Below are 17,316 nucleotides of genomic sequence, written 5' to 3' on the forward strand. Positions count from 1 at the left end.
TCGAGTCCTAGATCAATAACACTGTCCCCGTTAGAATTCAATGCGCATGTGCAACCTTCGCCCCCCGAGTTATTACACATAGAAACAACAAATAAATCGATCTTGGAAAAAGAGGTCATTGACCCCATTAACCACGTGTTCTCCCTAGGGAGGCTATGCCCTTATTTGGGGTGCAAAAAAAGTTGTAGGTGGCAGCAGGGGTGAGCAATGGGAGTCAATAAGGCCCTTCTACTAATATGATATAATAAACACCGGTAAGCTTACAGTTTTCAACGCAGCCATTTATATAATGCCTGTAGAAAGACCCAAAAAACAAAAATTTGCAATTTTTACAAATGATGATTCTATCGAACCACCTGAACTATCAAACGTGATAAGACCAAGAGAACGGCCTGAGCAAATTAAATACACATTGGGTGAAAATCACAGTTCATATAATTATCCAGTATGATCATTCTCTATCTCACCCATTATAAAAACCCGGACCGGGGTGCGAGTGCTCCGGAGAACGTTTTTGCAGATATAAACATAAGCGAAGTCAGATTAGCGGGAATGCAGGTTAGTCTGTTTCCGACTGTTTCCATCAAAGTGCATTGAAACAAACGGAAATAGACTAACCTGCATTCCTGCTAATGCCGAAATAAGTGGGAGGAGCTTTTTGTTCGCACCGAGAACGAAGACCAGAAATGATCTGCGATAAGCTTACTGATATATTCTGTCTACTGTGGTGAAAATCAACAACCTGGACCAGCAAATGAAACAAGACCAAAACGGGTAGTTAAAATTTGTTGTCACGCTTATGTGAAAAATTGAAAAAACTAATATTTTCATGCATGGAGAAGTTCATATAAAATTGCTTAAAGAGCTAAAACCTAGTAATCACAAAACATTCGTATATATTTTGACAAGGGATTACAAAAATTCAAAAACTTAAAATGAAAAACGAGATCTTAGACCCTCGCAAAGCTGCTTTTCAAAATGATTCGGATGATTTTTGGGTTTGTAATGTTGCCCCTTACCATAGCCTGTATTGACCGGCTACATTGTGCTTTTCTTTTTAAAACTGGCAAATTGACATTTCTAGACACGAGAACAATCGAAAAAGGTCACAACTTTAAAAAAGAATTTGTTTTTCCCAGGGTGGCTGTATTGAGCCTGTGGGGATCCGTCATGACATCAAGAAAAGGCTCAAATTGTCTGCGGTTGGAAGACAAGTGACAATGAGATTCCTTATATAAAAGCCTGCCACATGCGAGGGCCCAGTGGCTTTATAGCCTAAAAAGAAATATAGGACAGAATAAGCACCAATAAGCTAAAAGGCTCAAATTGTCTGTGGTTAGAAGATAAGCAATAACCAGAATCCATATATACAAGACTGTCACGTGCCATTTTCCGGGGCGCAGTCGCAAAGTATATATACTACCGCACTATAATATATATATATATATATATATATATATATATATATATATATATATATATATATATATATATATATATATATATATATATATATATATATATATATATATATATTCATATATTTATATATATATATATATATATATATATATATATATATATATATATATATATATATATATATATATATATATATATATATATATATATATATATATATATATATATATATATATATATATATATATATATATATATGCATATATATTTATATATATTAAAAATTACGTCATGTACTATGTTATTACATCATCTAAGCATTTCTTATGGCACCATATATGGCATCATATAAGTATTTTATATGATGTCTTGCACTATTTGTATATATATATATATATATATATATATATATATATATGTGTATATATATATATATATATATATATATATATATATATATATATATATATATTTATATATATATATATATATATATATATATATATATATATATATATATATATATATATATTAAAAATGACGTCATGTACTATATTATTACATCATCTAAGCATTTCTTATGGCATCATATATGGCATCATATAAGTATTTTATATGATGTCTTGCATAGCATAAATAAGATCCAACGCAACATTTATTTATATAATATAATGCATTTTGAAAGACCCAAAAAACGAAAATTTGCAATTGCAGTTACTATAAATGATGATTCTTTGGAACCAACATCTGAATTATCAAACGTGACAAGATGCAAAATTTGACAACCGTGACCATAAATTGTGACAATACCAATACCGACAGCTAAAGCAAAGGCCATTGCTTAACTGTTTGAAGTAATCAAAATCCTAAAACGTATCAAAAATGAAAATGAAGAACAGAGACACGGCTGGTTAGAAGATATGCGAAAACGTCCATTAGAGGGTGTCATAAATGAAAATGAAATGCAAAGAGCTACGCGTTAAGAAGACGTACGACACTGAACAAATGATGAAGTCAAAAATGAAGAACAGCGTGTCACTGAAAATCAACCTGGACAACGAGAATCAAAACGTGTCAAAATTGAAAATGATAGAGATGATGATTAGGTTTGGGATTTTGACATGGATAAGGTCATCAATGCCTACTATACCTTCGATAAAAAAAAAACAAAGGTTTGGCAATATGTATTTCATAATGATGAACGAGGTGTAACAAAGCAAACAGATTGAAAATGATAGCGATGATGATTGGTTTTTTGATTTTGACATGGATAAGGTCATTCATACCTACCATATCCTTGAAAATTAAAAATATGGACTGGATAAATCGTTGGAAGAAAAAAAATGTTTTTGTCTCACCACCGAAGAATTAAAGAAACAAAGGTCGGTGATATGTCTTTCATAATGACAAAAGACAAGCCAAGGCAAAATAAGATGTTTTTTCCACCACCTAAACAATTAAAAAAAAAACAGAGGCGGTCGTCAGTGCCTTTAATGCCTTGTAATATCAAAAATCTGGAATATCTAAATCGTTTGAAGAAAAAGTAGTTTTTGTCCCACCACCTGAAAAATTAAAAGAAGCAAAGATTCGGCGATATATCATTCATAATGACAAAAGACAAGCCGAGGCAAAAGTTAAAGGTCCAATAAAAATAATGTAATTTTACAAAGGAACCACTTTTAATCTAAGGTCCATTTGAACGTCATGAAATTTAGAAAAGGCTCAAACTGCCGGCGTTTAGAAGACAAGCAACAGTGAGAATCTTTATATAGAGGCCTTCCGGGTGCCCCATACCTTTGTTAAAAAATAAAAAAGGTTCGCCAATACGTATTTCATAATGACGAATGATAAGCTGAGATGTAACGAACTAAATACATTGAAAATGATAGCGATGATGATTGGGTTTTGGATTTTGACATGAATAAGGTCATCAATACCTACCATGCTTTTGAAAATCAAATATATAGACTGGATAAATCGTTGGAAAAAAAAGAAGTTTTTGTCCCATCACCCGAAGAATTAAAAGAAACATATACGTCTTTCATAATGACAAAAGACATGCCAAGGCAATAGAAGAGGTTTTTGTCCCACCATCTGAACAATTAAAAGACACAAAGGTGGTCGTCAATGCCTTGCTGACCTTTGAAAAGAAAAACCTGGACTAGATAAATCGTTGGAAGAAAAAGAAGTTTTTCGTCACACCACCTGAAAAATTGAAAGAAACAAATGTTCGGCGAAATGTCTTCCGTAATGACAAGAGACAAGCCGAGTCAAAAGTTAAAGGTCCAATTAAAGGTCTGAAAAAAAATCGTTAAGAGTATTAATTTTGATTTTTGCAAATGACGTCATGTACTATGTTGTTACATCATATAAGCATTTCTTATGAGAACTATATGGCATCATTTAAGTATCTTACTATATCATGTCATGCATAGCATAAACAAGACTGTTGGGTTTCCAACTCAACAGTTATTTGTATAATATAATGTCTGTTGAAAGGCCCAGAAAATGAAAATTTGCAGTTGCAATCATAGGCAATCGCTGCCTAAGTAAAGAACGATGTTGGCACAATGTATTATTTTTTTTTTTATTCTAGACCAGGGCACTTCGTATCGAAGGAGTTGTCGTAGAAACTTTGAAAAGCGCTCATTCGATTGGAAATTGAATGCCTTTTTTAATAGTCGAAAGAGATTGGAAGGCAAGTAACACCCCTTCCACGCCCACCATTTCCCCAAACACATCTAAGCAAAATTTTGAGATAGCCATTTTGTTCAGCGCAGTTAATTTCCAGATAGAAATTATGTTTTATAGGAGGACACCCCTCCCCACAGCCCTCAGGGCAAGGGTTGTAAGTTATGCCCTGGGGGCATATAAGGTTTTTACAGAAAGCTTTGTCGTAGAAACTTCAAAAAGGGCTCATTCGATTGGAGATTCAAAGGGCTAGTGCCCTTTTTAACAGTCAAAAGTGATTGGAGGGCAACTAACACCCCCGCTCACGCCCACTTTTTCCCCAAACACATCCAATCAAAATTTTGAGATAACCATTTTGTTCAACGCAGTTGAAAGTTCTGGAAATTAGGTCTTTGAGGATGACAACCCCACCCCACAGCCCTCGGGGAAAGGGTTGTAAGTTATGCCTGGGTGCATATAATATTTTTATAGAAAGTGATGTCATGGAAACGTCATAAAGGGCTCATTCGATTGGAAATTGAAACGGCTTGTGGCCTTTTAATAGTCGAAAGTGTTTGGAAGGCAACTAACACCCCTTCCATGCCCACCATTTATCCAAACACATCCAATCAAAATTTTGAGACAGCCATTTTGTTATAAGTAGTTGAAAGATCCAGAAGTTATATCTTTGAGGATGACACTCCCACACAGCCCTCAGGGCAAGGGTTGTAATGCCCTTGGGACATATAAGGTTTTTATTGAAAGCTTTAAATACTTTCTAAGACCATACTGGCTATACATGACGTATAAAGCTAATAGGGGAAAGGAAATAATAAATGAAAAATAAAACCAAAAAAGGGTGAGAAAACGAGGATTTTGTCAGCCAGTGGCAAAATATGAAAACAAAAACCAGCAAATATTTCGACAAGGACCTCTGCCAAGTCGTCCCTAGTGCTAAACAAAATAGAAAAAGAAGAAAAAAGAAAATGAAAGACCAAGCCGAAACCAATGAAAAAAGGGATTTACCAAAGAGATTGGGCAAGAATGTTTTGCCTAGCAATACTTTTAGCTCTCCTGATATGCTCTTCTTTTTTTTGCTCTTAGATATGTTAAGAGAACCTATTAACATATCTAATGAAAACTGAAATTGTAGAAGAGCAAAAAGTATTGCGAGGCAAAACATTCTTGCACGATCTCTTTGGTAAAGAGATTGGTACTTGACTTGACTTGCTTTATTTACTACTAATTACAAAATAAACTATATACAAGCAACCGCCCGGGGAAGGCTCAAAAAGCCTGATGAAAGACGGCTGCAATCCTCTAATTCACAACATTTTACAAATTTCATTTAAAAAAAAATGATAAAAAAAAGACCTGAACACTCTCTCAATTAACCATTAATACCGAATCTATGAAGAAAAAAAAAAAAAAAAAACTGAGATATTAATAATAATAATGACAATAATAATAAATTATCTCCCCTCTCTCAATAAATGTTTATTTTTTATTTTTACTTTAAACGACCCAATGTGTTCAGCTTCCCGAACGAAAAAAAAAGAAAAAAAAAGAAAAGAAAAAGAGTAATAATAATAATGACAATAATAATAAATTACCTCCCCTCTCCCAATAAATGTTTTTTTATTTTTACTTTAAACGACCCAATGTGTTCAGCTTCCCGAACGCCAATTGGGATATCATTCCAAATAACTGGAGCTAAACACTGAATTCCGAAACCTGCACGTGTGGTGTCTCGATACTCAACCGTAAAATTTTCCGCCTCTCTAGTCGTATACCTGTGGAGTGAACTATTTACGCAAAAAAAAATTGTATAAACTGGAGGACATACATCATTCCAACATCTATAGGCAAAAATAGCAGCTTGGTAATCGCGAATCTGACCAATGTTAAGCACTCTTAATTTTTTAAAACATGACGCGGTATCATTCACAATTTCTATATAATTCCCAAGAAGACGTACTGTTTTATTTTGTAAAATCTGCACTCTTTTGAAATTTGTATAAAAATTGCTAGACCAAATGACACAACCATAAGAAATATAAGGCGCAACAATACTATGATACAATAATAAAAGAACCGATAATGGTAAAAAATGCTTCAAACGACGCAAAATTCCCAGACCTCTAGCAACTTTAGCTGCAACAAGATCACTATGGTGCTTCCAAGACAAATTACAATCAAGCTGGAAGCCCAAATAACGTACCTCATGCACCTGTGACAAAGGCTTACCATTAAAAAATATCTCTCCATCAACACTCGGAGGCTTACCAACACTCATAAAATTAAAATTCTCATAAAATCATAAAATTAGTTTTTTTAACATTCACTGACAAAAGGCTCAAACTTGTAAATACATAAAATGACTTTAAAACCCTATTTACTTTCAACAATAGATCATCAATCATTCGACTAGACATAGTTAAAGCAGTATCATCCACGAAAGTCGTGATAAAACACTCCGGTAAGTAAAAACACATTGAATCAACATACACAAGGTACAGAAGTGGTCCCAAGACAGATCCCTGAGGTACACCACACTTCACTTGATAGGGAGAAGAAAATGCATCATTTAAAACAACTTGAATAGATCTTCCACATAAAAAACTATCAAAGCATTTCAGATAATTACCACGAACTCCAAGGGACTGTAGACGTTTGAGTAAAATTTTAAAATCCACTGTATCAAACGCCTTTCTAAAATCAATAAAAACAGTAAAAGGGATTTCACCACGTTCAAAGAATCTATTTACAATATCACAGAGAGAATGCACGGCGTCCGATGTCAAGTGACCTTTCCTAAAGCCGAACTGAGTTTCACTTAACATCCCTGTTTTCGTAAGGTAATCATATAGCCTTTTGTGCACAATTTTTTCAAATATTTTTGAAAACAGGGGAAGGATTGATATAGGTCTATAATTTTTGATATCTAGTTTAGACCCACTTTTATGGAGGGGGATGACTTTTGCCCTTTTAAGCGCATCGGAGAATACCCCAGTTTCCAAGGAAAGATTGATTATGTGGACGAGACATGGTATTAAATAACACATCACTGATTTAAAAGTCTTCAAATTAATTCCATCTATCTCTGCTGAATTTGATTTGATTATTTTCAAAACCTTCAGAATTTCGTCTCCAGTACACGGCTGAAACTCAATTTCACTTCCAATTCTTTTATCATCCACAAATTTGTCCTCCAAGGAATCATTATTAAAATTCACTAACCCTTCCGCCTGCACATTTTGACCAATACTTGAAAAGAACTCAGCAAATTTATTAGTAATAATCGTTCATCACTCACTGCTTCTCCTTGAATCAGCAGCGAATTGGGTGGAGCTTCTTTCCTCTTTCCCAATAGGTAATTTATAACCTTCCAAGTTCCTCTCACATTATCCTTATTTAAACTCAGTTGGTTAGCAAAATATTCTTTTTTAGCTTTCCTTCTCATTGAGTTCACTTTATTGCGTATTATTTTAAACTCTTCCAATTTCTCGACACACTTACTATTTAAATAATCTGTATACACTTGATTTCTTAAATCTGACGCTTGAAGAATTTCTGTAGTTATCAGAGGCTTCCTGGGTTGATCCTTATGTGGTTTCACAAATTTAACTGGGCAAGTCTTGTCATAAATTGGCTGTATGATCCCCATCATGCAATCAAATGCCCCAGAAGCGTCATCTTTTATCTTCAAAATCTCGCTAAGATCAGTGCTGCTTAACTCATCAACAAACCTCTGGAAGTTCTCTTTTTTTAACGACCGAGTCTTCACTTTTTTTCTTTCATTTCTTTTTATGATGTCTTAGGTAAAGTACGTGGCAAATTTTGATGTAAACACCTGGTTCTAATGAGTGCCAACAAATGTGGAATCTCAGGTGTTGTGCAATAGTTTATTTTTAGAATAAGGTTCAAGATACAAAATATTGACAGAGGTTTCATGGTCAACTTTCTTGGAGCGCTGTACCATTGGAATGGAATGACCTCTCGAGTCCTAGTGGGGTCAAGAACTCTAGACAAAAAAAATGAATGGTGTTTCGAACGAAAATGAAACGCCGAAAAACAAAGGCTTTTGGGTGAAAATGTCAAAATGGTATTATCTGGTAGTGATGGAGGCGCAATCATTACGTAAAGTGTGTACCCTCATTAAGTTAATGACAATAGCTTTGGGGGCTTATGGCGAAAAAAAAGAAAATCTGAAAAAGAAAATGTCTTAAGGGTTTTCGGCGAAAAATGTTAAAATGGTATTATCTGGCAGCGATGGATGCGTAGTCATTACGTTAAGTGTGTACCGCCATTAAGCTAATGAAAAAAAAAGTATTACGTGACACTATTTCACAATCATTACGTAAGGTGTGAGCTACAAACGGGGATTCCCTCATGGGTTCGTGTGGTAGGGTTACGCAAAATTACGTCATGCATATTAAACCTGTCCGTTTGAAAAGGGGTAAGTCGTATGACGTCATTGGAGTCCAGAGGGGTGTGTCATGGAGTCTTGCCATGTGTGTTCCCTTTAATAGAACAGGTGACTGCACTGTGCAGGTGTGAGGGGCTGGTAGCTCCACCTATCTTATCCTTTAAAGGTGAGGGTGTGGCACGTGGTGTAACATGCGCTTGAAACGGGGGTGTTTACCGTGACGTCATAATTTTCCTATTATTACGACTTTTCTATTATACGGACCACATTCCAAGTAAATGAAACACCTGGGAATTTCACCTTGGAATAGAATATTCGCTTGGAATCTTGCCAAGGCTGTCATAAGAATTCAAGTAACCTGACCTAACCTTTGAACTCTTGCCAAAGACGGGAATGTTGCCTAGAAACAGGTGTACCGCGTGACGTCAGAGGGCTGCCGTGTAAATTCAAAGCTATATTTTCCTATGGTTGCCGTGACATCAGAGGGATCTGGTAGAATCTTGCCTAGAAATAGGGCTGCGCTTGAATCCTATGGGAAAAGGGATAGGGCTGCGCTTGAAAGCTGGGGTGGGCTGTGCTTGAAAATGCTGAGGCCCCAATACTGCCAAATCACAAACAATAGGTATGTAACCAATTCTGCAACATAATATAGTAACATAACCTCCTGCAACAAAGTTGAAATGGGTGTTGCCATCGCAGGGAAATCAGTATCCATAGGTTGATCTTTCACTGCATTCCAAACAAATTTTAAAAGGCACATGTGACACCATTATCTCTCTTCAGTCCTAAGCATAGAAAATGAAAAACACAAAATAAATCAAATCACATACGGTGCGTAAATAGCTTGTAAGAGTTAGTGGCAGTGTTTTTGAAACTGTGTGAAGATGCCCGTTTTTTTGCCTCTCTAATTCTTCCTGTTTATTATTATACAAGAATATTTTTGAAGTGCAGCCAGTGGTCCTTCTTATATCGCTCGAACAGTCATTTCTACTCAAGGGCAAAAAATGTTTCCTCCTGAAAATTTTGCCGGTCTGAACCGGGGATAGTTAGGTCGGGATCCAAGGGTTTCGTATAGGCTGCTTGTATTCCGGTGGTGAAGTGCTCCTACCCATGGGTCAAGCTCTTCCATCCCTACTCATTAGCTGGAAGTCCGAGTGTGCACCTCAAAGAGGTAGGCCAGTGGACCTTTCGACAAGTCACATGCCTGGCACACACAAAAGCCAACGCAAACAAGGTGCCGTGAATCTGGGAAGCTTACAGTCAAAGAAACCCCCATATAACATATAAATGAAGAATGAATGATCTCAACAGTTTTTCATCTATTACAGCTTCCTCGCATTTGGAGATTTTGGCGAGGCCGATAAATGAGCAAACCACCTCAACCCACATCAGTCAGATGAAAAAGGTTTTTGAAGTATTCTGCTGGAATTTAAGATCAATGAAGGAATGGACAATGAAGGAACGCCAAGTCATAGCCTATGAACTTCAAAAATATAAGGGAGATGTGGTCTTTATTTCTTAAATAAGGATCGGAGGTGTCCTCTCCGAACAAACACCCATGGCAGAATCGGATGAGAAGTACCGATTTTCGAACTCTGAAGTACAGGACGGTTCCGCATTTCACGGAGCGAGGTTCATGCTGAGTACTTCAGCTCAGCGCGCACTTTTTGCTTGGGACCCTATTAGCCCAAGAACTTCCCTTACAGCGTTATATACTCCCGTCCATGAGGCTGCCGAAGCCTATAAAAACTCATTCTACATAGACCTAGAGCATACGGTGAAGAGACCTTGAGCATACGGATAATTTCAGGTCGTTTTAAATTTTAGTATTGCTCCTTTCTATTAGTTGAAAATATTAGCTTTTTTATTTAATTTCTGATCGTTTTTCAAATAATGCCAGAAAATCCTCCTTTTCTCTCCATGGAAATCTCCCCCCCCCTCAAGAAACTCCTCCTTGAAAATTTCCTCCCGCGTAAGATACCCCAGACAATTCCATCCCTGGAGAAAATTCCCAAAAAAACATCTTGCGGACAATTCCACTGGAAAATAATTTTTAGCCGACTTCTGTGTGAAAAAAAGACTTCTCTTTGAAATTTCTAATCGGTTTTCAAATCATGCCGGAAATCCTCCCTCTGTGAAAAATTTTCCTGGAAATTCTCCCCTCCCCGAGCCTCAATGAAAAGTTTCTCCAGCTATGGAGAATCTCTCCCGCGGGAAATCCCCCCTCCCACAGAAAAATCCCAAAGACAATCATAGCTCCTCTGAAAATTTTCCCAGAATATATCTACATGTAAAATTGAACTGGTAATGAGAAAGTAAATCAAATAAAAAGAGTTTTGTATAAGAATTCTGGTAAATTTTACCGTGTATAGTTTCTCTTTGAAATTTCTTCCCCGGAAATTTCCCTCCCCACGAAAAATTCTTCCTTGGAAAATCCCCACACACAATTCCTCAGACATAAAACTCACTCTCCCCCCAAAGTTTCAGCTTAATTCCCAAGAACAAAAACTATATGTAAACTATAAACAAATTTCATAACTTACAGTCCTTTTCTCCAGGGACTTGCGGGTCGTTTCATCCCCAGAGGCATGATACTTTGACCTTTCAACTATATGATCAAAATGGCTATCTCAAAATTTTGATCGAATGACTTTTGGATAGATGGAGCATGGGAGGGAGGGAGAGTTTAGTTGCCCTCGAATACTTTTGGTCATGGAATGGGGAACTAGAACTTTAGTTTCCGTTCGAGCAAGTCATCTCCCATTCTCCCCCCCCCCCCAAAAAAAACAACAACAAAAAACACCGAACCGTGATCTTTCTTCTGGCAAAAATTACAAAATTTTAAATTTTTGCAGATGCAAGCTAGAAACCCTCACAATATGTTTCTCTTATATACCCAATTTGATGATGTGATTTTTACTAAGATACATTGACTTTTTAGCGGTGTTCCTGCCCTTTCTCAAAAAGGTTAAAATTTTCTCAGGTTCGTAGCTTTTGATGCATGCAATGAACTTGATGCCTTTTATATATTTGGAGTCGGCAAAAAAATCAAATTCATTTGATGTAACTATTACTACTACTACTACTACTACTAACAACTCACCGCAGCACCAAGCCGCCTGAGGCCAACACAGCTACGCACGCTCCTCCTCCACCCCAATCTTTTCAAAGCCTCCCTTTTTACACCCGCCCACGAAGTTCCCATTTCCTTTAAATTTTATGACAACTTCATGTAGGCATTTTTGAGACATGTGTTACATTCTTCAACGACTTAGGTGGATTATTTATTTTTTTTTTTTAACTAAACACTCCCAAATGAAAATCTAGAGAGCCGCGAGAAGTTTAGCTACTGACGAAGCTTGCCTTGCATTGATTACTGAAACTTCGTCACGGGATACCCACAAACTGGCTTGATTCTGCAGTGGCTGAATATCTGGGACTGTCACGGAACTTGCATCTGCTGATACAGATTCGATTCCAGCAAGGCCCAATCCATGTCTGTTGCTATTTTATTCTCAACTTGGAAGAGATCATCAGGGATAATATATATTTTCTAGAAACAAAACAATTTTCTATGTTGGTTATTTTCTCCTGGACGTTCACCGTTAACATAACATAAAGTTGGGCACAAAACCCCTATGCCTTCCCAAGGCCAGAACATAATTTGCACTTTACTGAAAAAATATAAATGTTTTTACTTTTATAACTTTAATAAATCAAATAATATTAACATTTGTTTACTGAAACCAGTACATATATAGTAAAATGACGATGCACATTCATTTGTGTTGTTTTTTCAGTAAAGTGCAAATTATGTTCTGCCCTTGGGAAGGCATATGGGTTTTGAGCGCTACTCATGTTAATTTCTGCTCGTTTTGAGTTTGACTCGGTTATTTATTGTAATTTCTTTTCGTTTTGGGTTTCATTTTTTTATTGATGCTAATTTGTGGTAGTTTCACGCTTGGTAGATTATTTGATTTTATTTTTGCTCATTTTTTGTTTAATGGAGTTCTTTACTTTTCTTTGAAAAACTTATTTTGTGGAAAAGGTTTTTTTAATATATTTCTGTTCTTTTTATATTGACATAGTCTTTTCAGGGAAAAAGAAGATAATACTTTAAATCTTTTCGTATTTTTTAAGAATTTATAGTTTGGCCAGCTATTTCTATGCTCGAGAAAAAATTTCAGCAATTTTTAACAGCATGCACCCTTTAAAAAATCTGGACACAAATAGTAGTGTTTAATTTAGTTTCATACCTCCTCTAGTTGACCTTAAATGAAAACTTGATACCATTCGCAAAAGAATCTGTTCACTTTCTTTGATAGCTTGGATAAACTTACGCTATTTTGATTTGGTTAAATTTTAAGAGCAGAAGTAGCCCCGAAAGTTTGAACATAATACCCTCAGTCGTTCTGGAGATGCCTTATTGGGAATTAGCATTAACACAGTGCATTTTGATTTAATCTTATGGAAACATTTAGCTTTTAAACATAAAGGCAAATGGGAGGGTGAGCGTGAGAGGGGGATTAGTTGCCCTCCAATCGCTTTCGACTATTAAAAAGGGCATCAACCCTTTCTATTTTCAATCGAATGAGCCCTTTTCGAAGTTCCTACGACAACTTCGATACGAAGTTCCCTGGTCTAAACAACAACAACAACAAAATAATATATTATACCCACATTGATCTTTACTATAATTAAATAAAAAAAAAAGTTTTTTTAACTGAAAGTAAGGAACGACATTAAAACTTAAAACGAACAGAAATTATTCCTTATATGAAAATGGCTGTTCCCTCTTCAATGCCTCGCTCTTTAAGCTAAAGTTTTTTATTGTTACAAAAATAAGATTTGTGAGGCAGTAGACTTGTGATTAAAACAGTAAAGCGTAACGAAAGAGGCATCCCCTATCCTTTAAAAGCCAATTTTTGTCCGTTTTAGGTTAAAGCGTCGCTCCTTACTTTTAGGTAGAAAAACTTGTTTTTTTACTTATTAGTTGGACTTGTTTGAATTAATTCAAGATTAGATTTTAGCTCACCGTACAGGAATAATTAAAACAAAATTTGCATATTTATGTTACTTTTATTTGGTTAAATGGCTTTCTTGAAACTTGTGTAATTTTATTTACGAATGGTTTTATTGGTAATAAATACACGTGATATATGAATTAAATAACATAATGAACATTTACATTTATTGATTTTTAATATTCATATTAGGGGGTTTGCTCCCTAGTCAATACTTTTTTCTTTAAGCTAAAGTTCGAATTTTGTTCAGAGTTTTTAAAAATGGCCCCTTAATCACAAAGGCCGTTAATTAGAATAAATAGGTCTTATGCAACTACTAAAAAATCTTTGGCTTAAAGAGCGAGGTATTGACTAGGGGGTGAACCAAATCATATATGTAATATTTTCTGTTCGTTTAAAGTTTTGATGTTGCTGCTGTTGCAGTTTAAAAACTTTTTTATTTATCTTTAATTTCTGATCTTTTTTTAAATGATGCTGGGAAATCCGGCGCCCCCTTCATAGCAATGTCCCTTCCCCCATGAAAACTTCCTTCATGCAAAGATCCTCCCACATAAAATCTAATTCTTTTGATGTATCTGATGGTATCAAAATACCGTTTTCTAGTGTTTCGGTTACCATTTTCTAGTGTTTCGGAGCCGGGTCGCTAGTTACTTACAGTTCGTTACCACGAACTGCTTGAAAATTTCAAGCCTTCCAATCACTTTTGACTATTAAAAAGGGCACTAGACCTTTCAGTTTCTAATCGGATGAGCCCTTTTTGAGTTTTTACGACAACACTTTCTATACACACCTTATATGCCCCCAGGGCATAAATTACAACCCTTACCCAAAGGGCTGTGAGGGTGGTTGTCATCCTCTAAGACCTAATTTCCAGAACTTTCAACTACGTTAAACAAAATGGCTATCTCAAAATTTTGATTGGATGTATCTGCGAAAATCGTGGGCGTGAGAGGGGCGTTAGTCACTCTCCAAACACTTTCAACTATTAAAAAAGGCACTAGCCCTTTCAATTTCCAATCAAATGAGCCCTTTTGAAGTTTCTACGACAACGCTTTCAATAAAAAACCTTATATTCCCCCAGGACATAACTTACAACCCATGCCCTGAGGGCTGGAGGGGGGGGGGGGCTTGTCATCCTCAAAGACCTAATTTCTACAACTTTCTGCAACGTTGAACAAAATGGCTATCTGAAAATTTTGATTGGATGTGTTAGGGGGAATTGTGGGCTTGAGAGGGGGGTTAGTTTTCCTCCAATCACTTTCAACAATTAAAAAGGGCACTGGCCCTCTCAATTTCCAATTGAATGAACCCCTTTTGAAGTTTTTATGACAAATCTATTTATAAACCCTTATATGCCCCGAGGGCATAACTTACAACCTTTACCCTGGGGGCTCTGGGGGGTTTGTCATCCTAAAATACATAATTTCCAGAACTTTCAACTACATTGAACAAAATATATATCTCTAAACTTTGATTGAATGTATTTGGGGAAACGGTGGGCGTAAGAGGGGAGTTAATTACTCTCTAATCACTTTCGACTATTAGAAAGGGCATTTTCCAGGTTCAATAAAATGAGAACTTTTTTAAATTTCTGCATCAACTTTCTAAATAAACCTTATATGCCCCCAGGGAATAACTTACAACCCTTGCACTGAGGGCTCTGATAGGGTTATTATCCTAAAAGACCTAATCTCCTGAACTTTCGACTACGTTGAACAAAATGGATATCTCAAAATTTTGATTGGATGTGTTTGGGAAAATGGTGGGCGTGAGAGGGGGGTTAGTTGCCCTTCAATCACTTTCAACTATTAAAAGCACTAGCCCTTTCAATTTCCAATTGAATGAGCCCTTTTTGAAGTTTCTACGACATCGGTTTCTATAAAAACCTTATATGCCCCCAGGGCATAACTTAAGACCCTTGCCCTGAGGGCTGTGGGGGTAGAGGGGTTGTCATCTTTAAAGACCTAATTTCCAAAACTGAAAGGGGGGTTAGTTGCCCTCAAATCACTTTCGAGACTATTAAAAAAGTGTACTAGGCTTTTGAATATCCAATCGAATGAACCCTTTTTCAAGTTTCTACGACAAAGATTTCAATAAAAACTTATATGCCCCAGGGAATGTAACCCTTGCCCTGAAGACTGTGGGGTGAGTATCCTAATCAAAGGTATAATTTTCTGAACTTTAAACTGCATTAGAGGGGGGAGGGGTTAGTTGCCCTCCAATCACTTTTGACTATTGGAAAGGGCACTAGCCCTTTGAATTTCCAATCGAATGAGAGTAGAGATGGGGGTCCGACTCCCACGAGTCACCCCTGCTGCCATCTACAATTTAGTTTAATGCTGTCAGTACACCAAATAAGGGCATAGAGTCATTAGGGAGAACACGTGGTTAATGGGGTCAATGACCTCTTTTTTCCAAGGTCGATTTATTTGTTGTTTCTATGTGTAATAGCTCGGGAACGAAGGTTGCACATGCGAATTGAATTCTAACGGGAACAATGTTATTGATCTAGGAATCAAGGGGGAAGTGAATTTCCGATAAATTGATTGTGTAATCCTTCGTGAATGTCATGGATGATCCAGAAATAGTATTTGTTGTTGTTGCTCTCGAGCCAAATGTTATGACTTTCCCGGAAACAGTTAGATCACGTGTTTCCTTCTCAGCCAATCAGCGAGTCGGATACATCCTCCTTCTCAACCAATCAGAGGGCGGAAATATTAGAAAAAGAGGATTGCAGGTTGGGCTAGTTTAGATTTTTAGTTTATTATTTTATTACCTATTTAGTTTAGATTTTTAGTTTATTCTAAGTTTATTTATTACCATTATTTTAGTTTAGTTTTAGTTTGGTTTAGTTTAGATTTTAGTTTAGTTTTAGTTTAATGTTTAGTTTAGTGTTATAATTTATATTTTGTTTAGTTTTAGTTACTTTTAGTTTAGTTTAGTTTAGTTTTAGATTAGTGTTTAGTTTTAGTTAGAGTTATAGTTTAGTTTAGTTTTAGATTAGTGTTTAGTTTTAGTTAGAATTTAGTAGTTTAGAGATTAGAATTTATTTTTAGTTTAGTTTTAGTTAGTTTAGTTTTAGTTTAGTCTAGATTTTTAGTTTTAGTTTACTTTTAGTTTAGTTTAGATTAGAGTTTTAGTTTAGCTACAGTTGCTAAAGAGTTTTAGTTAGAGTTTTAATTTAGTAGCTTAGTTTGGTTTTAGTTTAGTTTTAGATTAGTGTTTAGTTTTAGTTTAGAGTTTTAGTTAGTTTAGTTTAGTTTTAGTTTAGTCTAGATTTTTAGTTTTAGTTTACTTTTAGTTTAGTTTAGTTTAGTTTTAGATTAGTGTTTAGTTTTAGTTATAGTTTTAATTTAGTAGATTAGTTTGGTTTTGTTTAGTTTTAGTTATAGTTATAGTTTAGTTTAGTTTTAGATTAGTGTTTAGTTTTAGTTTAGAGTTTTAGTTAGTTTAGTTTAGTTTTAGTTTAGTCTAGATTTTTAGTTTTAGTTTACTTTTAGTTTAATTTAGTTTAGTTTTAGATTAGTGTTTAGTTTTAGTTTAGAGTTTTAGCTAGTTTAGTTTTAGTTCTAGATTAGTGTTTAGTTTTACTTTAGAGTTTTAGTTAGTTTAGTTTAGTTTTAGATTAGTGTTTAGTTTTAGTTAGAGTTATAGTTTAGTTTAGTTTTAGATTAGTGTTTAGTTTTAGTTTAGAGTTTTAGTTAGTTTAGTTTTAGTTTAGTCTAGATTTTTAGTTTTAGTTTTAGTTTACTTTTAGTTTAGTTTAGATTA

General features: G+C 35.4%; 1 protein-coding gene across 4 annotated transcripts in view; it reads right to left on the reverse strand.

Annotated features, from left to right (window-relative positions):
* Positions 1-967: 967 nt before the first annotated feature.
* The window catches only part of LOC148944584 (galactose-3-O-sulfotransferase 3-like), a 178,909-nt gene continuing 162,560 nt past the window's right edge, over positions 968-17,316 (reverse strand). For all 4 annotated transcript variants that reach the window (XM_089100748.1, XM_089100751.1, XM_089100749.1 and 1 more), the window contains one exon: positions 968-1,275. In XM_089100748.1, coding sequence (XP_088956874.1) covers positions 1,269-1,275 — 7 coding nt within the window. In that variant the 3' untranslated portion in view covers positions 968-1,268. The remainder of the gene's footprint in view (positions 1,276-17,316) is intronic.

This window comes from Artemia sp. Qi Xiang Cuo, chromosome 14 (genome assembly GCF_049724085.1).
Source record: "Artemia sp. Qi Xiang Cuo chromosome 14, ASM4972408v1, whole genome shotgun sequence".
NCBI lineage: Eukaryota > Metazoa > Arthropoda > Branchiopoda > Anostraca > Artemiidae > Artemia > Artemia sp. Qi Xiang Cuo.